The sequence below is a fragment of the Pieris brassicae genome, chromosome 8, assembly GCF_905147105.1.
Source record: "Pieris brassicae chromosome 8, ilPieBrab1.1, whole genome shotgun sequence".
NCBI lineage: Eukaryota > Metazoa > Arthropoda > Insecta > Lepidoptera > Pieridae > Pieris > Pieris brassicae.
Genome location: NC_059672.1, coordinates 19,705,256 through 19,728,424, shown reverse-complemented (window position 1 = coordinate 19,728,424; position 23,169 = coordinate 19,705,256). Strand labels below are relative to the sequence as shown.

The following is a 23,169-nucleotide window of genomic DNA, read 5'->3' as shown; positions in this document are numbered from 1 at the left end:
GTTATTTAAAATATAAATCATACTTCTACATGTTTTTAGAAATGGGTCGATAGTGACAATCCTAGGCAAGGGGAACTTTTTTATGTTATGAATCTATTGATCTTTTACGATATGCATCTATTTTCAGTTTTTCAGTTGGGAGACGAGAGTAGAGCTCAATATTTGTCAAAATATCACCATAATAACGGTAGAATACCACAAAGGTGGTTTTGCGATTCTTGGTAGTCTGTTTAGCCATATTTCATATCTGTGTTTACTGTTTGGACTGTTTACCTTTGGCCTGTGGATCCAACTACCAACTACAGTCTACCACTTTTTAGGTTATTATTGTGGCTGACCTACGTACCTGAAAGACGGGACAATTTTTTTCGGATGAAAGGAAGTTACTTTAAGCAATTAGAATAATAATACGCAACATGTCCTATAATCATTCAACAGTAATTTTAAACAATGCAGAAATTGCAGAAAATCGATTAGCCGATTTGAGAAAAAAGGTAGTGTATAATAAATATTGATTGAATATTTAACTATTTAAATATGGTGTTTATTATTATATTACCACCTTTATTTTTAGTTGGATGAAGTAAGAAAGTTTAAAATTCAAGAAGCAATCAACTCCCTAAATAAGGAAAATATAATCCTTACATCAAAAGTTGTAAAGGCAAAGTTAGAGCTGATAAAGCTGGAAACACGGCATGGCAAAAAACTGTATCAGTTACCAGACAAAACAGTTTTTACTTCAGAGGCTCTTTTAGTTTCAAATAGTACCCAACAAATAATCCCACAAGAAACTAAGAAAGCGAAAAAAGAGTCGGCAAAGAAAAAAGAAAAGCCTGAAAACGCCTCATCTAGTGTTGACTCTGTCGTAGACATACGAAAATTAGATTTTAGAATTGGAAAAATTATTGATATAAATAAGCATCCTGATGCGGACAGTCTCTATGTTGAAAAAATTGATTGTGGAGAGAATATTCCACGCACCGTTGTGTCTGGGCTTGTTAATCATGTGCCGATTGACGATATGCGGGACAGAATTGTTATGGTCCTATGTAATTTGAAACCAGTTAAGGTACAGCTCAGATTATTATTCAGAATTTTGTAAAGGTATACTATATTATCCTAAGTAATAAGCATACAGTAACATTAACACTTCATATAATATTTAATATACATATTTTTAAACTGCAGTGCCACTGTTAAATAAGGCAAGGTAACTCGCCTTATTTATGATAAAGGAATTGCTATATCTAAAACATTTGTTGTTAGTCTTATTTACTTTTAATTGAAATTCCAGATGCGAGGAGTAACATCTGAAGCAATGGTCATGTGTGCTTCATCACCTGAAAAGGTAGAAGTTCTAATTCCACCTGCTGGAGCTATTCCTGGAGATCTAGTATCCTGTGAAGGATACCCACGGGAGCCTGAAACTCAACTAAACCCTAAGAAAAAGATTTTTGAAACTTGTGCCCCTGATTTGAAGACAAATAATAAGAAAATTGCCTGTTATAAGGGCAGCCCTTTGATTGTTCCTGGCAAAGGGCCTGTAGTATCTGCTACTTTACATGGTGTCAGCGTGAAATAATGTAATTTAAAATAAATATTAATATTTAAAAATAATGTATTTCATTTTAATACCCATTTGTTTATTTATCTTAAATGCTGTTAAGTTTTCCTGGTATTCCATCATTCAATTTGGAATTATATATAAGCTTCTCTAAACTAAGTAAGTACAATTTTTATTTACCAGTTTACTGGTTACTTATAGAGGGAATGGGAAATTTATTATAGGTGAGGGCAAGCTCATGGAGACTCACAATCACAAAGGAAATAAAACACAAAAACTAAGCAATATCAACAATATATTACATTTCATCTTAGGAATTCCTACTTTAACAACTTACTTATAATTTGATTTCTGTTTGATAGATAGAAAAATAGATGTGAAAAAATAACATCGTGAGTATACCATATTACTCAGTTAATATACAAAGGCATTTGAAAATTGTAACACACAAATAACTTATACAAAAATGCATGAGTTTCATCAGACCACACTGATCAATATGATTTTTTATGCATATTAGAGATAAATCAGACATTGTATAAAATTATCTATTGTCTATGCATATTAACAAAATATAGACAGGCCTTCTTCTAGTTATGTACTTTAAGCTGGTCCTGCATTTGGTACAATTTAGTCTTGAAAATTTGTCAACTTGTGTTCACAGTCTAAAATGCCATAGAAAACCTACAAATGGACTTTGAGTAAGAAAATACTTAGTATTATTTAACAAGTTACATTTTGTGACGGAGAAAGTGATTTTCAATAGTAAAATGCATCATTTATAACATGACTACAGTACATCACATATCACTACATATAATATATCTATGTGCTAATTTTGTGCATCTTCTATTAATGACCAAATTTCAGTAAGTCTACTTTTATATCATGCGTGAAGCTCCTAATAGTTGTAAATAAAAAATAAATAACATATATATATTTTGTTAAAAGAATATTTAAAACATTGAAATATATGTTTCAAATAAGGCTTTTTAATGAACATTTTCAAATAATTCTATAAATAAATAATATACTATTTTGGTATGAAAATAATTAACATACATTTAAAATACTCAAATCTGTAATATAATTGGCGTGTACTTTTCATGATATGAATTACAATGACAAGTTTCTTTAGATATGTCCAATGAGTATCTCTAGAATGACTTAATACTGTACGAAGTAGTTTAGGAATACGTTATAGTTTGCAGAATACATCAGCTTTTGTCAAACATATACACCAAGCTACTAAAAATAGTTACAAAACGGAGTGTGCGTGTCAGTTCTTAAAATAATAATTTTGCACAAAATTGTCGTTTGTGAATCACATATTTCATTAAAATAAACACTATTGTACTTACTCGCAAGTATACAGTCACAAAATTATGCTCTTTTATATTAAAATAAGTACCTATAATAATTCAAGTTTAGAGTAAAATGTTGCAAAAAAACCTCATTGAAGTCAGCACTTACCTAAATTGACTGTTGGCGCGTTTCTATACTCGTGTGACAAGCAAAAGATGCGTTACCATAGCAACGTTGTAATACAAATATAGACTACAGACGTGTGTCTGATTTTGTGAATGAGTATAGAGACGCGCCAATATACATTAGATCTTTGGTAAAAATTTAAACATCAAACACTAATATGCAATTAGTAAATATATTTATTTTAAGAAGTATAAAAATATACATTGAACTCACTAAACGGTTGTAACCGTAACTAATTTTCTTATTGATTAATTTTACTTTAACATTATGCTTAATACCGACAAATCGCATCATTAAGTAATCGATTAAAATTATTTTTTCCTATCAATTTGTAAAATAAAAATATTTATATTTTGATTTAGTTACTTTTTTGAACTTTTTGATAGTAATACTTTCCAAAAATATTTGCAATAACATGATAATTTTACTAATTTAGGCCTTATTTAACGCCTATTATATGAATTATCCTAGAATTTAGAAGTATATGTTTTATAATTAAATGGAAACATTGTTATGGCTAAATAAGATATAGTGAAGCGCTTACGTGGCACTTAAAGAAAATGGCACCAAAAGGTTTCAAAAGGTGGGTAAGAAGCTATATTATAAAAATATAATATATTTATTCTATAAAAATCTCTTCTATCTGTAGGAAGACGATATTGACATACCTTTACCATAGATAGAACATAAATGTCAAATGGAATGTCTGTGACCGAAATGCCAAATTGAAGAGTAATTTGGAATACAATAATTGTGCTATTAAAGTAATAATTTAAAAAAAAACTAACACAGAATAAAGGGATATTTCATTCTAATCTCAGTAGATAGAGAAAGTAAGGCTAAAAATAATAAAAAAATAGCTATTGAACGTCCCCCAGAGTATAAAAACTAAACCAGTCTAATTGACTTTCTTAACGAATGTTCCGTCCCTTTCCGACAACTTGTGTTAATGTTGTGAAGGAAAGAGACAGGCGAGTTGTATAGTAATAACCGTGGAATATTTTTTTTATATGTTTACGTTTTATATTTTTCAATCTCCCTTGTTAACGGTTTTCAACTGATTTATCGACCTCAGAGTCCGAAAAATTATCTATAAGGTTAAATTGATGGGTGGAATTCTGGTACGAAATTTAAAGCCGGACAATTTAATAATTGATTTCGAAGATATCTCTCTATGGTTAATTGTTTTTCAATTTCTTAACTGGCCATTAACTATTAATAGACAAATCAGTACTATATGTTTAAATACGGTAGTTCTACGGACTAATGACTTGTTATGTGCATTGTAAAAGCGAAAAAGGCGCAAATACAATTAAAATAAGGTTAGATTGAAGCCATAGACAATATATACTTTAAGAGTGGTACCAATAAAAACTTACTTATTCGAAACGAATATTAGGAATAGTTATGCTTAGAATAAAACTAAGAATAAGGGGATCATATTTTCTGACTAATAAACTCGTAACTACGTTGGTATAAATATTCCCCCGTTATGCCATAGGCACAAGACGGCAACGTCGCAATTCATAGATAACTTTAAGAAAAAAAAAACTTTAAACAGTAACTTGTCTATGACAACCGTGTTGCTGTCAGTTTGACGTTAACATTCGAAGTGATTTAGATTTTCATAACCAGTTTTAAAAGGTATTAAAATGGTAAGTGATACGACAACGTTATATTGATTGGGAAAAAGAAAAAAGGTAATTATGTAGAATTTTCAGTGTCGACTAAAACTGAAACTCGCTTCATCGCTTTTGTTGAATTTTAATATTTTCTTGTGTTCGAATACAGGAACTTTTTAAAAATATATTACGACAGTATCAGTCCAACTTTTCGAACACAAATAAGGAGAAAACGAAGGCAAATACTTGTATCTAGAAAAAACGACTACATTGTCTAATCAAAACATGTAAATGACATGTTCAGATTTAATTTAAACCATCCATTTGATCAATTCTTCTATTGCTCTTATTTCCATTATATAATTTAGAAAGCTTTTAAAAATGAACTCGTCAAATACAATCAACACTGACAATCAAGGATCAACCACGGAGTTTTAGGTTACGTCAGACTTATACTAGGATGGCGGCTGGAATTACGCTAGTATGGACAGTTACGCCGGGGTTATACCAGGTTTATTAGCAGACATTTTGCTTAGTCTTAGATTATTCTTGGTATAACACTTTATACCACGTTTATTTGTACCACTTTTAAGGTACAAATCTCATTATGTTTTTTTTAATACTTTTGACTTTTGAGTATATTTTAGTCGCGTTTTCAAAGGTAACTTTATTTTAAAAAATCTCGTTTGGTTAACTGAAAGTTACACAAAAAAGTTAACTGGAATTAATCTCAGGAGGTAAGTAATAATGAATTTTTAAACCTTTTGTTATAGTTAATTGATTCCAATATTTTCTTTAAAAAAATTGTTGTTACCGTATACTGTTCTTTACGTATTTCGTGTCAAATTATTTTCTGTTCTACGGTATTTTACCAATTACAACTGTGTAGGCGAGAATGTCCTTTGGGGTTTGATGCGCCGCTGCGCAAGCGTCGATTGTGATACTGGGCCGAGTATGTGCGGTGTTAAGGGCGCCGACGTCATCGCCTGGAATGTAAATAATTTACGTTTAGATATAACCTTTTTATGATTATCTTCAGGAACCAAATCATATCCAGCTCTTGTAATACACACATACAAAAAACACAATACATCAATGACAAGTGTGCATAACATATTGATACGAGCTAGGGGATCGGATAGAAAATGCCGTAGATTTCTTCAAGGGTTTATTTCTTGATAAATCAGTGAGGAATTTATGGGCACGAATTAATTGCAGAGATGCACTAATAACACACAAAAACACAGTCACTAATTACTTCACTTATGCACACTTCACACAGTACTTTATCACTTGTATTCACTTTATCGCTTCGGCGTTTCGCTCTTGTTATCGCATTCAAAAACTAAAGGCTTAATCGCGTTTCGGCTCGCTTATAAATCCCTGGGAATAATTCTAAACAATATTCGAGAACTTTCTAGACGGGCTTGCTACTGAGTAGCGATTGCACAATTCTAGAACGTCCGCACTCGTTGTCTCTTTCGCACGTTGCTCCGTCCTTGTCGTACGGCGTTCTAGAGTGCTCGTCTAGTTTCGAGAAAGTTCTGATCTTCTCTCTCTCTCTCGTATCATTTCGTCCTTGTCTCACACCTAGAAAGTTCGGTCTAGAATATTCCTTCATCAAAGGGGTATAACTAGGCCTGAAAACGCCTGAAAACGGGTCTCCTGAAAACTGCACCACTCGACTACACATGTTCTGAAACCGACTGAAAAAAGGTTTCAGCTTCCTGAAAACTAGGGTAACATTATGAAAATTACAATTTTCTAATATGTGATTGACCCTCTCCTGAAACGGTCAGAAATCATATTAGAGCTTGCTGAAAAGTTCTCTAACTAGTGAAAAAATCTAGAAACATGGCAGTCGACCCGTCTTCGTAACAATATAAAGGTAAAAAATACAATTAAAAAAGGGAAACGAATTAATAGAATAAAAATAAATGTCAATAATCTAGATAAACACAATTATTAAACAAATATGCAATTAAAAAACTTTTTTCTTATGTTTTTTGCCATTGTTATTGGTAAAGTCACAATTGCAATTGTTGCAGCAAAATGGATCCTGTCCATTTTGCCTCGTATATCTTGGAAACGTTTACTGCTGATAGATACCTGTTTAGAGCATTACAAGCGATATTGGAGCTTGTGTTGATTTAAAACAATCGGTAAATCTATCAAGAGCGTAGGGGAGGTGGCGACGGGCCTCCACGTGGTAATGAATATTTAGGAATATAAGTATTTTATTATAAGGCTGTCGGAAATTTCTTAACAAAAAAAAAACTTTTTATACAGGGTGTCCCAAAAGTCGACGTCAAGTCGAAATTTTCTCATAGGTAATGCGACACCAGTTATCAGAAAAATTAAAAAAAAATTAAGTCATGTATTTTTGAAGTTATGGAAATTTTCCTTTTATTCCAGAAAATGTACACCATGTGACAGTTTTTTCATTCCTATTGTTACAAATATTTACTTTTTGCCAATTTTTTTTCTCTTTCATGTCATTTTATAAACAGACTTTGTTTAACAAAAAAAAAAAATTCTTATGGCCGATCTAAGAAATAATGGACTCAGTGTTATACCACTGTAGAATCCTTATTAAATGCGCTAACTTTTAAAGCTACCTGCCAAACTGGAGTAATAAATTTTTTTTTCAGGACGATCAGTTGAAGTAGTGCGAAAATTAATTTTGAATACTTGGTACGGTATAAAATGACATTTTCCTAAAAGTTGGAGTGATCAGCACAGAGTTTAGGATCATAGGTTACATAAAGCACTATTCGGGATGACGTAAGAGAAAAAAATTGGCAAAAAGTAAATATTTGTAACAACAGAAATGAAAAAACTGTCACATGGTGTACATGTTCTGGAATAAAAGTAAAATTTCCATAACTCCAAAAATACATGACTTAATTTTTTTTTTAATTTTTCTGATAACTGGTGTGGCATTACCTATGAGAAAATTTCGACTTGACGTCGACTTTTGGGACACCCTGTATATACGAATATAGAGTCGATCTAGTAGATCTAGTCGAGCACTTTACAGATGATATAAAAAAACGAGTGGAGCATGATGTAAAGACTCGAGCGGTGACGCGGCTTCGTCTCTGAACATCGAGAGCAAACAACGTTTATGGCGAGAGAGAGATAGTATTTGCTACCGCAGCTAATAAATGGTCTACCCAATCAGATATTAGATAGCCTAACGCTAATAAACAGTCAATTAAAAAAAACTACAATCCGCGAAAACAGAGGACACCGTGAGTCATTTTTGCAAAAACCCGCCATCTTTTAGTCGATACCAACTTCGCGGAAATAAATACAGATAACACAACTTTCTCTGCAGCTGTGATACTTTTGACATTTAACACCTTTTGTCTTCAGTCACCGTGACAACGCACGCTGAAATTCACGCGAACCGTCGGGAAAAAAAATTAAAATTTAGAATTATGTAAATAATTATAAGTTTTAATAATAATACATAGCTTTAATCCGTATAGTATTTTTCTTAAAAAAAATATTTTTATATGCAATTGTCGCGCTCCTAAACAAGATTGCTATGGTTAAATTAATACAAACCACAGCGGTTTTCTAATGTAACATATTCTGATTATATTATATTATTTTGTATAATAAACAGAAAAGAAAAGCAAGAAAAACGCCTACGGGATGCCCAAAAAAGGCATTAAAATTTTGTATGGTGAGCTGAAAAGTTCGTAGGCTGACAAATAGATGGCGCTACTTGTATTAAATTAATATTTAGATAGCCCTAGCCGCCAAAAGACACGTTTATTAATTTGACAATTGTCGCACTATTAATTTGTGAGATTCAGTATTTTGAGTGAAGAAACTTTTGTTATTTCAAAAAAACAAGAATTTCGTGTGTCAAGGAATAATTGCAAATTATTTAACATAATTTTTATCTTTAACTGATAATTGTTTACGTATTCAGCTTCCAATGGGGGTGTTAAACGCCGATGTCAATACGATACTCATACATTTTATTTTTTTACGGTATTTTGAGATCTATTTAAATATGATTGTATATTTCATATATTTTTGTTATATTTATATACATAATGGTATGACGATTTTCTACTACTTGGAGAACTTTTCAGCAGGTTGAAATATGATTTCTGACCGTTTCAGGAGAGGGTCAATCACATATTAGAAAATTGTAATTTCTATAATGTTACCCTAGTTTTCAGGAAGCCGAAACCTTTTTTCAGGCCGTTTCAGAACATGTGTAGTCGATTGGTGCAGTTTTCAGGAGACCCGTTATTAGGCTTGGGTATACCTTTGATGAAGGAATATTCTAGACCAAACTTTCTAGGTGTGAGACAAGGACGAAATGATACGAGAGAGAGAGAGCGAAGATCAGAACTTTCTCGAAACTAGACTGAGCACTCTAGAACGCCGTACGACAAGGACGGAACAACGTGCGAAAGAGACAAAGAGTGCGGACGTTCTAGAATTGTGCAATCGCTACTCAGTAGCAAGCCCGCCTAAAAAGTTCTCGAATATTGTTTAGAATTATTCCCAGGGATATATAAGCGAGCCGAAACGCGATTAGGCCTTTAGTTTTGAATGCGATTACACGAGAGGAACACCAAAGCGATAAAGTGCGAATAAAGTGAAGTGATAAAGTACTTTGTGAAGTGTGCATAAGTGGAGTAATTAGTGACTGATTTTGTGTGTAATAAGTGCATTTCTGCGAGTAATTTGTTCTCATAAATTCCTCATTGATTTATGAGATTTATTTATTAGAAATAAACCCTTGAAGAAATCTACGGCATTTTCTATCCGATCCCCTAGCTCGTAACAGTATATATAAATCTTCTGGGCACGTGTTTGTAATTAAACTCGTCCCAAACGGCTGGACGGATTTTGATGAAAAAAATGAATTCGAGACTGGACGTCTGTCTTGTCTGTCCAACATCACTTTATCTACGTGCCTTTTTAAACATGTGTTTGTTTATTTGCTGTAGTAACAAACTCACCTGGTAAGTGAGATCCACGGCCCGTCGCAAGTCCGCAGCAGGTGGTGTATCGTGGGACGAGGCATCAGTGGGTTCAGCGGCCGAGTGGGCGTGGCCCGGACTGAGCCACGCCTCCCTCAACAGATCGGAAGCGCGCGGGCGCAACGCCGGCTCCAGTTGCAGCATACGTCTGACGCAATTCCGAGCTTCAGTTGACACTTGACGCCACGCTCCACCGGATAGGTCCACCTGAAATGTATAACATACATATATTCCATACAAAAAAAAAACGTTGAGTTGTATACTGGAAGGAATTAGGTATATGTTAGAACTTAATTACTGAATATAATGGATATAAAATTAAATAATATTTATATTTTATATATTAAAGTAGACTAGAAACACAAAATATTACACTAACAAACAAAACATGTAAATCGATTATAAATATGCGTACATTAATATAAATTACGAGAAATTAATTAAAAAAATATTATTGGTTCCTGAGCTCGTACGTTCGACCCTGGTTGTGCACCGATGGCCTTCTTTCTATGTGCGCATTTAACATTCGCTCGAACAGTGAACGAAAACATCGTGAGGAAACCAGTAAACACCGGTTTAGCTTAGACCCAAAAAGTCGACGGCGTGCGTCAGGCACAGAAGGCTGATCACCTACTTGCCTATTCGATTAATCATTTATTAATCATCATGAAACAGATACAGAAAGCTGAGGCCCAGACCTAAAAAAAGTTGTAGCACCATTGATTTATTTTATTTCTTAAATAATAAACGTTAAAAAAAGAAAAAAACATGGTGCCACGGGCAACCTTATCGCTACTAAGCAATCTCTTTCAGGCAAAACTATTTAAAGAAAAAAGAAAAGAATTGTGAAGAAACACAAGAGTGAAGAAGACAAGACAACTCAGAACATAAATAATAATTAATTTACGATACCTTTCCCGATTCAATCCTGGCCAGTATGGCCTCCGGTGTGTCATCTCCAGTGCTGGCAAATGGAGTCCTTCCTGACAGCATTATATACGCGAGTACACCTAAAGGAAAAGCTTTTATATTTAGGTTTAAGCTTAACACAAACTTTATAATTACTCAATTCGAAGCGAGAGATGACTTTGACTACGAATTAATTTGTATCATTAAAACATCGGGCCTTAGTAATTTTTAGAAAAGGGAGCAAACGGGTAGGAAGCTCACCTGATGTTAAGTGATACCTTCGCCAATGGATACTCTCAATGCCAGAGCTCGGCTCGCGAGAGTATTGCTGGACTTTTAAGAATTGGTATACTCATTTCTTGCAATACCCTTAGTAGAATTGGTTCGAAAATACTTCAGCTGATTCCACATGGTGGTGGGGCTTGGCTAAAACTACCTTAAAAACGCTCAGTTGTGGAACGACTGACGTCGAGGTGATACCGGTAAAATTTTACAGTCTATCAATTCTATAATGCATGACTATATGATATAATTGCAATTTTAACTTGTAATTAAAAATACCTATTCGTTTAACAAAGCGTTAAACCGTTAGGCTTTAACAACGCATTTGTCTAAATAGAACAGCCCTCTACCAATTATATTAAGCACTGGATAATAAGTGTTTATGCTGGTGTATTCGCGAAGAGTTCAAACAAGAGGTCCCAGAACTCCTAGGTTGGTAACAGACGAAATTGAAAAATTCTGAATCTTGTTGATTTGTAAGTTTCAATGTTTCGGGTTTTATCTAACTATGAGGATATTGATATTTTCCACAGCACCAAAAAGGATTTGAGGAAATATTTGAAGATGTAAGTTTCAATGTTTCGGGTTTTATCTAACTATGAGGATATTGATATTTTCCACAGCACCAAAAAGGATTTGAGGAAATATTTGAAGATGTAAGTTTCAATGTTTCGGGTTTTATCTAACTTTGAGGATATTGATATTTTCCACAGCACCAAAAAGGATTTGAGGAAATATTTGAAGATGTAAGTTTCAATGTTTCGGGTTTTATCTAACTTTGAGGATATTGATATTTTCCACAGCACCAAAAAGGATTTGAGGAAATATTTGAAGATGTAAGTTTCAATGTTTCGGGTTTTATCTAACTTTGAGGATATTGATATTTTCCACAGCACCAAAAAGGATTTGAGGAAATATTTGAAGATGTAAGTTTCAATGTTTCGGGTTTTATCTAACTATGAGGATATTGATATTTTCCACAGCACCAAAAAGGATTTGAGGAAATATTTGAAGATGTAAGTTTCAATGTTTCGGGTTTTATCTAACTATGAGGATATTGATATTTTCCACAGCACCAAAGAGGATTTGAGGAAATATTTGAAGATGTAAGTTTCAATGTTTCGGGTTTTATCTAACTATGAGGATATTGATATTTTCCACAGCACCAAAAAGGATTTGAGGAAATATTTGAAGATGTAAGTTTCAATGTTTCGGGTTTTATCTAACTATGAGGATATTGATATTTTCCACAGCACCAAAGAGGATTTGAGGAAATATTTGAAGATGTAAGTTGAACACCAAAGAGGATGTGAGTTGAAAAGGCCGGAAGAGTTTGACTTTGTTTAGCAGTAACAATTTTCGTTTTTCTTTGAAATATTAAGTGTTTAATGTCGTTTGTTTAATGCTAAATTTCAGTTTTTTTTAAACAGTATGTTTCACTTCGGTCCATCTATTTGGAACGGTTACGTGATCTTTTGCTTTGTGTGTTACCAACAACGATCAGTTTCTCCAAGTTCCCATCGCCTCTGTGCATTGACTGGCTGAAATGACATATAATGCGCTATCGCTATATGGAAAACATGGGATCCTTGTTCGGAGTTGGGTCAGGTTTTTGTGTGATTTGCAGTCCACAGTATTCTTAACATTCGTCTCCAACACTACACCTCAGAGGCATCAATCCTTTGTCTTTAATATACGATGATGACTCTTAAATGTCGAAATAATCGATTTGTTATACAATTTGTGTAGTTCCATATAATTCCATACAAAATCTATGGTTATGAATAAGCATTCTGCAATTTGGAAGAGATCTTACCCAAGCTCCATATATCGCAAGCAGCATCATATCCGGCACGTTTCAGCACTTCCGGAGCGACAAAGTTGGCGGTGTAGCACGGAGTCATGAGGAGTCCATTTTCAGCTCTGAGCTGCTTCGCGAGCCCAAAGTCCACAAGACGAATATCTTCGGGACGCTTTTGAGCGGTTGCGAACAAGATATTCGAGGGCTTTATGTCTCTGAAATGATTTTTTAAAATATATAAATGCTTTTTATTAAGATAAATATTACCATGCTTATTTTTTATGTATAACTAATGAATAGTAATAGGTATTTTTTAGAGTGTTGAGATATTCAGAACACAGATAAACACTGCCAAATATGTCAAACTTCGACACATTTGATACATTTAGAAACAAGATTTCAGTTAGGTATTCTAGAATACGGTCCGATTTGTGTCAAGATTGGTCAAGAGTAGAGAATTTAGGGTTTAGTATTATTGTCTTTTGTTGACATAGCTGTTACACATTAAGAAAACACTTTTTAAACGGATTGAAGCTATGTATTATTATTAAAAACTTATAATTATTTACATAATTCTAAATTTTAATTTTTTTACGACGTTTCGAGTGCTTTTCAGCGTGCGTGGTCACGGTGACTGAGGACAAAAGGTGTTAAATGTCCAAACTGTCACAGCTGCAGAGAAAGTTGTGTTATCTGCATTTATTTCCCCGGAGTTGGTATCGAGTAAAAGATGACGTTATAAGTTTTTTATAATAATACAAAGCTTCAATCCGTTCAAAAAGTGTTTTTCTTAATTTAGGGTTTATTTTTCGCATGGCCAAAGGTTTTTCTAATATAAAAGCGGTAATGGCATTGTATAATGCACTTGTTAGGAGCCACTTGGAATGTAACTCTATGATTTGGGCCCCAAAAGAAATAAATGAATGAATTTACGAGATACATATACATGAGGTTGTATGGAGTGTACCCACTTTACCCAGTAATGTATCCAACATTGTTTGTCTTGGGTATGGTGGGATACAACAAGTTAAGGGGTAAAGAGGGACCTTACTATCACATTATATTTAAGGTCCTTAGAGGCAAAATATATAATGCGGAAATGTTGGAGAGACTGGGGCTGCGTGTGCCACATACGAACTTACTTAGAGAAGCACCATTTACGCGTCTCTTGCGCACCCTAAATGTTATTGCTTGCGAGACAGATGTTTTTATTTGCACACTGGTTGAATTCACAAGAATTGCATTATTTATAATTAGTTATAAAACGGTTTAGGTTTTAAGTTTTTACTTGGTATGTTTATATTATGTTTTAAGTTTAGTTTTCTATTGTATTAGTATTAAGTTACTGTAATGAATAAATAAATGTTGTTGCGAACAATAATACCACTTGCATCTTTTAATTAATTAATTTTCTTTATGTTTTTTCTTTTTGCTAGTGCCTAGCCTAGAAAATTTTATTATATGGGGCTCGCCTCACGCGAAACTATATTTATTAAGACAATTTTATTATAACAATAAAAAAAGGTAATAAACGGTTAACTCAATTATTATAAAATTTATTAAAATTTAAATTACTAAAGATATTTTGTTCAAAATCCAAAAAAAAATTAACTAGGCCCGCGGTCTCTCAAGTCGACTAAGTCACGATTTTTCTTAACATAATTTTTTTTCCCTTAGTTTTTAATTACTTCCTTTCCACTAACTAGTATTCATATTCTAACAAACATACAGATTTTATTAATTTACATACTCTACATGTATTAAAATATTAGGAAAAATTCCCGCATAGCAGAAAAACAATTTCATGTTTTGGAATTCCGACTTGGGATAGGCCAACATACAATTGCCCATGGGTAAAATCTTTTTGCAGATATGTTATATCATCTATGATAATACGATGTGATACTGTATAATTTTTTTTTGTTCTATGGTCTTTGGTTTCCACAGCGCACACGATATCATATTTTTATGGATAATTTTTCAATACCTATCTATATTATTGGATTTTTGTTAGGGATCCATATTTTTTTGAAAATGTAATAGAGCCTATATTTATTAATGAAGAAGCAGCTTCCTAATGGTAAAATATTTTTTTTAATACATACAAAAACACAAATGTTTCCTCTTTACAATACATTAGTACAGATATACATATATGTATATAAAAACTTTTTTTTAACTTTAATTTAGTTTCACAGGCTGTCAATTAATGTCAATAACTTTAACAATAGAGTTGGACAAAGCTGGAGGAGGCCTCGCGATGGGGACCCGATCGACGGTACTGAATTTAGCTAAGATATAGAAAAACAAGATAAATAAAATAATGTATAAAATGTAAAAAAATCTGAATATTATCTTTTACGTCATGATTGGAAATTAAATTAAAATTATTAACATTAACAAATTTAACATAATTTTCAGTTACCTGTGAACCGTCGTATGCGCATGTAGATAATGTACCGCGTGCAACACATTCCTTAGTATGGGCGCTGCTTCCCTCTCGGGGATAAAGCGTTTTTGGGTGATATGCTCTAGCAATTCGCCACCACGACACAGTTCCGTCACAGCGAGAATGCGTCCGCCTTCCTCATACACTCCCCGAAGGGTAATTATATGAGGGTGTTGGCTGTATCTGAAAATAAAGCGAGGTCAATACAATCTTTCAAATCGTTCAATATAAACATTGAACATAATAAAATCAAAAGGAGGGCAACTGGCGGCCTTATCGCTTTCGAGCGATCTCTTCCAGGCAACCACTGGGAGTCAAGAAAAAAAATGTATTAAATTACATAAGATAGGCAAGTAGTGCATAAATACATGTAATACACAGTTATTAAAACAAAAACTAAACAGGAATAAAATATTAAAGATACATTAAAGATAGAAAGTAAAAAAGACACATAAATCACGATAATTTAAGATAAGTCTCACGTCAGTTAGTAGTTAGTAAGAAAGTTCGGGATCCGATTTGGACAGGTAATGTTTGTACAGAAGAAGTTTAAAGGAAGATAAAGAAGGAGCGAAGCGTATAGGGACGGGAAGTGAATTCCATAGCCTAACTGGAGAGACCCTAAAGGATGACCAAGAGAGGATTTACCTCCGAGTGGTACGATTTTGGTAACCGTTATTTTATGAGTTGAGTAATTTTAACATTTTCTATTAATTAATAGAAAATAAAAATATAAATCAATGGCGCTACAACCTTTTTAGGTCTGGGCCTCAGATTTCTGTACCTATTTCATCATCATTTGTCAATCTAATAGGCAAGGGTCTAAGGCAAGCCGGTTTTCTCACTATGTATCCTTCACCGTTCGAGCGAATGTTAAATGCGCACATAGAAAGAAAATGCATTGGTGCACAGCCGGGGATCGAATCTACGACCTCAGTGATGAGAGCCAGGCCAACACTGCTCTTATTTAAACAAAAGTTAAATTATAAGTAGACGTTTACAATTTGATATCTAAACCACGACAAAAAAATACACAAGCTACTGAGCCAATATATATATATGTCGCAGATTCAACGCGATTAATAAATGCAAAATTGGTGTTACTACCGTCGTCCGACATTATAACACAGTCAGTGCGCACGTCCGGCGCAGGCGACGTTCGAAACTCAAGTGACTAAAGAATTCACTTACCGCCACGAAACAGTCGCGCCACTGACATTTGGTAGATCACACAGACTAGGTATTGTCAATTGTCAACGTTGACAGTCTACCTTTTTTTTTTTTTTTTTTCCCTTTCTTCAGACAGTCTACCTTACCATACCGCACCGCATCTTACGACTAACTTCAGAGTGGCGGGAATTTTAAAATATTCATTCTCCGACATATATATGAAGTTCCTTATTCGTCTACACAAACAACATAGAAAATACATACCTGAGGAGTATTTCGATTTCCTCTCGAGGGTCGTACTGCAGTTTGTCCATGATTTTCACGGCGTATTGTGTTTTTGATGTCTTATGTTCACACAGACGAACAACGGAAAACGATCCCGTACCTAATTCACCCATCAACCTGAAATATTATGGAAAAACTTCCCAATAACTTTTCTAATGTATTATTAGAGTATAATCATGACTTTACATGTTTCATAGATCATGGTGTAATAGTTCCATTATTATTATTATGTACATAATCACACCAGCAGCTTCGGAGATTTGGAGAAACTATCCAACCATTTTTTTTTAATTATATTTTCCGGAAGCCTATTCCAGTCGGCCACTACTCGGTTTGGAAAAATGTTCTTTAGGGAATTTGTGTTATATTGCCTGGTCTTCGGATTTAAAGAACTACCCCTCAAATGTGTATTTTCACTTAAAATAAAGAGCTTCTCAATTGCTGGAACATTATAGTGGCCAGTGAGGATTTTATAGGTTTCAATTAGATTTCCTCTTAATCGCCTACTTCCTAAGTGACCTGATCATTTTCGTGGCTTTTCTCTGAACCCTTCAAGCATACGTGATATTTTTATAGAACTAGGGGTAAAATGGCAGAAGGCTCATCTGATACTAAGTGATACCGCCGCCCAAGATTCTCAATGCCAGAGGGCTCCTGAGTGCGTTTCCAGCCTTTTAAGTGTCGAATGTATTGCCAGTTCTTCACAACGTTTTAAAAAACTGGCAGGAAATAATTTTTGAAGAATTATTAATTAACAATTTAGAATAAAAAAAATAACAAGAACATAGACACGATAGATATTTGGGGACTCGTGTTCAAACAATTTATGGTTAAATCAGATTTGTACTAAACGATGAAATAAAACATATAGAATACTAAACACTTGCTTTTATATGTGAAAATTTTAAACACTCTTTCCGACAGTCAGTATATATTATATATAGATTTTTAGAAGTATGTAGCTAGAAGTAGTAGCTATGAAAAGTTGAATTTGATATTACTAACCAAAGAGGAGATATTTCAGGTCAAAGTAACCAGTACGACAAAACGCCAATTACCTATGTAAGAATCTATAATAAGTATATAAAAAGTCACCGAAACACACAAAAATAAGTCACCGTGAGCAAGCAAGCTGTAAAGCACGCGAAAAGACGGAAAATAATTTAAAATTATATAAAATAATTATAAGTTTATAATAATACATAACATCAATCCGTTGAAAAAGTGTTTTCTTTAAATATACTCTATTTTTTTAATATACTTTTGTTCCATACAAAACGCCAATGTAAAGACCTAATATTTGACTAAAATAAATGATTATATTTGATGACTAAATACCTGTATTCATCAAAGAAATTGTTCCTATTGACAAATCCTGACCAAAAGTCTTCAGTAGACGTCTTAGTTTGCGCGACATGATTTTGATTTTCATTTGTGACCGTCTTGTTATTGTCGTCATTCAATAGACATGGCGCTACGAAACTAAAGCCCCTGTAATATAAATAGTCCTAAAGATTTTCGTTAATACAAAATAACTATAATACAGGAAATATATTCATTATTTTAAAATATTTAAAAGATAAACATTTGGATCTCATTGTATGCTTTTTTTTCCTTTCTTGGCCTGCACGGTTTGTGCGTCAGCCATGCAAAAACAGTTAGGAAGTGTAGATTAGATTTATTTTATTGGTTTGGAAATTGGATCGGATAAATTAGGTATATAATGAGTACATAAATGATTATATTAGATAGAAAGATTGTGATTTTAATGGACAAAAGCGGAACGGTCATTGTATGCTTTAATTCGATAGAATTTCCTTTAATCGTACAAACGGAACAGTATTGATCCAAAGGCAAACAACTCTCAACTCTATGGTTTAAAGTTCAGACCAAATGAATTGTTAAGAGCGAAATCAACATGATATAAACATTAAACATAATTTAAATATAAATTGATAAACACATACAATTTGAGATTAAAAATAAGATTCAGTCGTAAACATTCCATATTGTATAGTTACCGGAAGAGTTCGTGTGCGTTCGCGGAGGCAGGGACGCCGGGCGAATCGCGCGGAGTTCGACACGTGAACTCCGAGTCAAAGTAATACGCGTCATCAGCGCGCGAAACCGCCGGACGAAATGGCGGTATTACCTATGGCGTTAATTTATTTTAAAAAAAAAAGGTTTGCCTGCAATAAAACCTTAGATACTAGTATTGTCTTTTGCTAAAATAGCTTTTACACATTAAGAAAAACACTTTTTGAACGGATTAAAGAAAATGAAAACCCGTCATCTTTTAGTCGATACCAACTTCGGGGCAATAAATACAGATAAAACAACTTTCTCTGCAGCTGTGATGCTTTTGACATTTAACACCTTTCGTCTTCAGTCACCGTGACCACGCACACTTGAAACGTCGGAAAAAATTAAAATTTAGAGTTATGTAAATAACTATAATACATAGCTTTAATCCGTTCAAAAAGTGTTTTTCTTAGACACTAACAACAATAATAAATAATTACAATCCCTTTAAGATGGAAACACAGTATGTCTTAGTTCTCCTTGCCCGTCCGATTACATCTTTACCAATTCTTAAAAGGCCGGCAACGCCCTCCCTCTGGCATTGAATGTCCATCGGCGGCGGTATAACTTAACATCAGGTGAGCCTCCTGCCCGTTTATCCCGTTTTATAAAAATTAAAACAACCCTTTCCCCGTCTCATTTACCTTGTCTTCATCATGTCATTTTTGTCTATTCCCACTCACTCCACCATAGATATAAAGGATAAATTCCTATCGAAATATGTATTGTGGTTAAATTCTGATAACAACCTCAACTTTTAAAATAATAACTCACCTCTTTTTTCAATAAACCATCCCAGTCTATGCTTGCAAAGAATTCATGATTCGTTATATCTTCAATTCCGTTAGGGCCAGCTCCTAAACTGTAAAATAATCATTATTTAAAAAAACAAATTATATGTTACATCCTCGGATTATTAGGATCAAGTCAATTTACCATTTTTATCCATTGAGATTCCTTTTATTGCGTTTTAGAATCATAATTTATTTTGATTCAATTTGTTTTGTTATTGTGTCACAGTTTGGAATTACTTAGCGAATAAATGTACAATTTTGTAACGACAAATCGGAGCAGAGCAAACCCCTACGCCAAATATTACTCCGACATATATATATTTAAAACAAATATTTTCTCTAATTTATATTATTATTTCAACAAATACCCTATTATTTTACATGAAACAATCAAATAGTGCATACAGTTTGTATTATTTTCGATGTCAATTCCATACAATAATTACAATTATTTTTCTTCTTTTCATAAAAACATATTTATTAAAAATCTAAATTCAGTTACTATATCCACTTCTGAATGTGAAAATATATAATTCAGCAAATCTAATTAAATAATAGCTTTTATTACATACCGGTTTTGTGGGTTTCTCTTGAACAGAGCTCTTAAGAGGGACTGTGCTTCCTCACTGAGATTTGCCGGCATTCCCAATTTTGCTTTAAGTATCTGTGTCATGGTCTCATGCCTATTTGCCCCATGGAATGGAAGGTTACCAGTCAACATCTCAAACTGAAAAAAAAGATAAAATGACAATTTAAAAAAAACTATTTTTTTCTTTCAGTTACATATATAGCTGACAATTACCTATTGTGACTTTCCATACATTTTTAATGAGTGTTAAATATAGTGTGGAATATTGTAAATAACATAAAAAATAAATATTTATACTTAATAAATTTCTAGGAACTTAGTAAAATGTATTTATGAACACACCGTAAACATCTGAAAATTATATTCTAAATGTTTCTGATGAATCATTCTAGATATTGATATAATAATATATTCCGTGAAGTAGTTTACGACATTATCCCGAGCTCAAAGACAGACAGACAGACATATACAGCAGAGGACTTATTTTTATACAATATAACTTACCACATAACACACAAACATTTTTTTTTGTAGGCATTGTCAAGATTTACACATTTTCTTTAGAACTGAATCACATAACATTCATCATTAAAGCAGTTTTCGAAAAAAATTCAGAGACTCACTTGGCACATCAACTACTTAGTTTACTATTGGTAAAATAATTTTTAAAAGTGGACCTAGATATGTAGAGATTACCCCCTTCAACCTCACAAACATTACATCTTTATAATATTGGTAGAGATTTATAATTTTTTTTCATCAAACTAAACATCATAACTATTGAAACAATCACAATAGTACCTTGTCAAAATTTTTAAATGATTATAATAGGAGGGAGGAGGAAGTTTTATTTTATTAATTGACCAATAATGTGATTCTACAAACGTGCTTATTACAGATGCATAGATGAAACGCTATTAACCAATATTTCTTACTGTTGTTATATCTATTTACATACCATAAGCACTCCAAATGACCACCAATCAGCAGCAAATGTGTGTCCCTTTCGGTTAACTACTTCAGGTGCCATGTACTCAACAGTGCCACAAAAACTATAAGCTTTGTCACTACTTGGTGGTAGTTTTGATAAACCAAAATCGGTGAGAGCTATGTGTCCGTCTGCATCTAACAATATGTTCTCAGGCTTTAGATCCCTGTATATGATTCCCAATTTGTGCACATGTTCTAACGCTAATGCTAATTCTGCTAAATAGAATTTGACATCCTCTTCAGTAAACATTACCTGAAATTTTGGTTTTCATTCAGAACAATTTAATTAAATGACATTTTAAAAATCAGCTATAGCTTTTTTTCAAGACCCTTGAAATTAAACTTTGACAATGGAACAGACCATTAATAATGTTATTACCGATATGACTTAAGAAACATCTGACATTTTAAAGGTTAATGACAATGATAATTCTACATATATTGCTAATTATTACAAATGTAGTAACTATGTAGTAACAGTGTTTTGTTAATAACATGTCATGTGCTGCAATTATTTAAAACTAAAGTGTTTTTAGATTAAATTACCTCTTTGCTAAGTCTTGAAAAGAGATCACCGCCTCTTAAAAAATCTAATATTAAATATAGTTTCCCAGCAGTTTGAAATGCATAGTGTAGTTTAACTATAAAGGGATGTCCCATTTCCACTAATATATTTCTTTCCATTTTTGTGCGCTCACGGTCTCTTACTTTCAATGTTGCTTTTTTAAGTACCTACAAAAAAAAAGTTGTGGGGTAATAAAGATAAAATATAGTTTAAAGTCATAATTAACCAATATTACTACATTCTCAACAATCCAGTCCACTATAACTATTGTATTGATTATATTCTGAGTCATACAATAAACAATATATGTTAAATCAATATAGAAATCCCTACAATAAGAGGTAATATCTAACATTTTTATTTGGTTTACACACTGAGGTCACTTTAATAGATAACAAACAATAGTCCACAAATCAGTTCACAATGTAATAATGGATCTTGTGGAGTGAATCACTACAATATTGCTTATTGTATGCCATCTTGTATACATTGCTTGTAAATTTACAATTTAGGTTTTATCTATAAGTTCAACTACATAAATCTAAATAAATAACTGTTTTATTCCAAAGTCTTAAACCTAATTTGGACACATGAATTATTAAATTTAAGCAATGTTTAATAATGAAGCAATTCTTTTACCGTTCATATAATTTAAGGATAGCATATTGATAAAAAAAACCAACCTTCATTGCATAAAGAGTGCCAGCATCAGGTCCACTAACTTTCCTCACTAAGAATACCTTTCCAAAAGAACCTTCTCCAAGCACTTTGAGCAACTCGAATTGAGATGGGTCAGCTTTTTCATGGCCTTCTTTTACTACATCCTGTAACTCCACTTCCCTTTCAAAGCTCAAGTCACTGTTATTTGAAATGGTGGACTCCAAGCTCTCTGTCGTAGAAGTCTGCCGCGACCCAGAGTTTTCGACAACCATTGGAAGACAATTGGCAGCTTGTGCTGCAATACCACGCTGTAAAAAATATGATTATTTCAATATTTGTTTACGGAAATTGAATATCCAAAGTCTAATTAGACTTACTTGTAAGGAAAACCAAATAAGATACTATTAAGACAAATAAGTCATCTCGACCAAAATTTTACAAAGGTAATAAACTGTACTACGTTAAAGAACAGGGCGTACAATATTCAATGTAAATAATTCACAATAATTGAAGGTCAGTGAAACTAACGTTGAAAATGTTTCTAATGCGAATAAGGCAAACATCAGTAACTGCGTACGATATATTAAAGAAGCGTATATTAAAGGTTTATCAAAGCAAACAAAACAAATTCTATAATTACCGAGACATCTCCAACATTTCGCATTCGCCATGGATCTGTGGCATTTGCCAGAGGCATTGTTATAAGGTTTTAACGAAACACATCCAGCACAAATTAAGAATACATTAGAAATCTATAATTAGAGGTAGGAAACTAGTAAATCTACGTAATTACTCCATTGAATAAAATGCAAGAATCTTAATTACTAAATAGAACGTCTTATTACTCGGAAAAGTTGACGTATCACACTCACACTCCCCTAAACCACAGTTCTTATAATCA

The 23,169-nt window shown here is 33.1% G+C and overlaps 2 protein-coding genes across 2 annotated transcripts; one reads left to right on the top strand and one right to left on the bottom strand.

The window, feature by feature from the left end:
- The first annotated feature begins 282 nt into the window (after positions 1–282).
- On the top strand, positions 283–1,614 carry LOC123713072 (aminoacyl tRNA synthase complex-interacting multifunctional protein 1). The gene is made up of 3 exons (XM_045666564.1): positions 283–494; positions 575–1,069; positions 1,295–1,614. Exons 1-3 carry the CDS (start codon positions 417–419, stop codon positions 1,580–1,582), a joined length of 861 nt encoding a protein of 286 aa, XP_045522520.1. The 5' UTR covers positions 283–416; the 3' UTR covers positions 1,583–1,614.
- Positions 1,615–1,842: 228 nt separating this feature from the next.
- LOC123712976 (ribosomal protein S6 kinase 2 beta) lies at positions 1,843–23,141 on the bottom strand. Its single transcript, XM_045666400.1, has 14 exons — positions 22,909–23,141; positions 22,292–22,576; positions 21,590–21,775; positions 21,012–21,296; positions 20,037–20,191; positions 19,445–19,532; positions 18,610–18,740; positions 17,927–18,079; positions 16,568–16,705; positions 15,110–15,316; positions 12,700–12,899; positions 10,605–10,702; positions 9,672–9,899; positions 1,843–5,663 (listed from the first exon to the last, which is right to left on the bottom strand). Exons 1-14 carry the CDS (start codon positions 22,963–22,965, stop codon positions 5,553–5,555), a joined length of 2,322 nt encoding a protein of 773 aa, XP_045522356.1. The 5' UTR covers positions 22,966–23,141; the 3' UTR covers positions 1,843–5,552.
- Between the last annotated feature and the right edge of the window lie 28 nt (positions 23,142–23,169).

What these genes read in the sequence shown, in the direction of transcription:
- LOC123713072 (XM_045666564.1), top strand. Translation starts at nt 417, where the DNA reads ATGTCCTATAATCATTCAACAGTAATTTTAAACAATGCAGAAATTGCA. An exon ending in TAGCCGATTTGAGAAAAAAG is followed by an intron (nt 495 to 574) that starts GTAGTGTATAAT and finishes CTTTATTTTTAG; the next exon opens with TTGGATGAAGTAAGAAAGTT. An exon ending in GTAATTTGAAACCAGTTAAG is followed by an intron (nt 1,070 to 1,294) that starts GTACAGCTCAGA and finishes TTGAAATTCCAG; the next exon opens with ATGCGAGGAGTAACATCTGA.
- LOC123712976 (XM_045666400.1), bottom strand. Translation starts at nt 22,965, where the DNA reads ATGCCTCTGGCAAATGCCACAGATCCATGGCGAATGCGAAATGTTGGA. An exon ending in GCACTCTTTATGCAATGAAG is followed by an intron (nt 21,776 to 22,291) that starts GTTGGTTTTTTT and finishes TTTTTTTTGTAG; the next exon opens with GTACTTAAAAAAGCAACATT. An exon ending in CCAGGATTGAATCGGGAAAG is followed by an intron (nt 9,900 to 10,604) that starts GTATCGTAAATT and finishes TATACATTTCAG; the next exon opens with GTGGACCTATCCGGTGGAGC.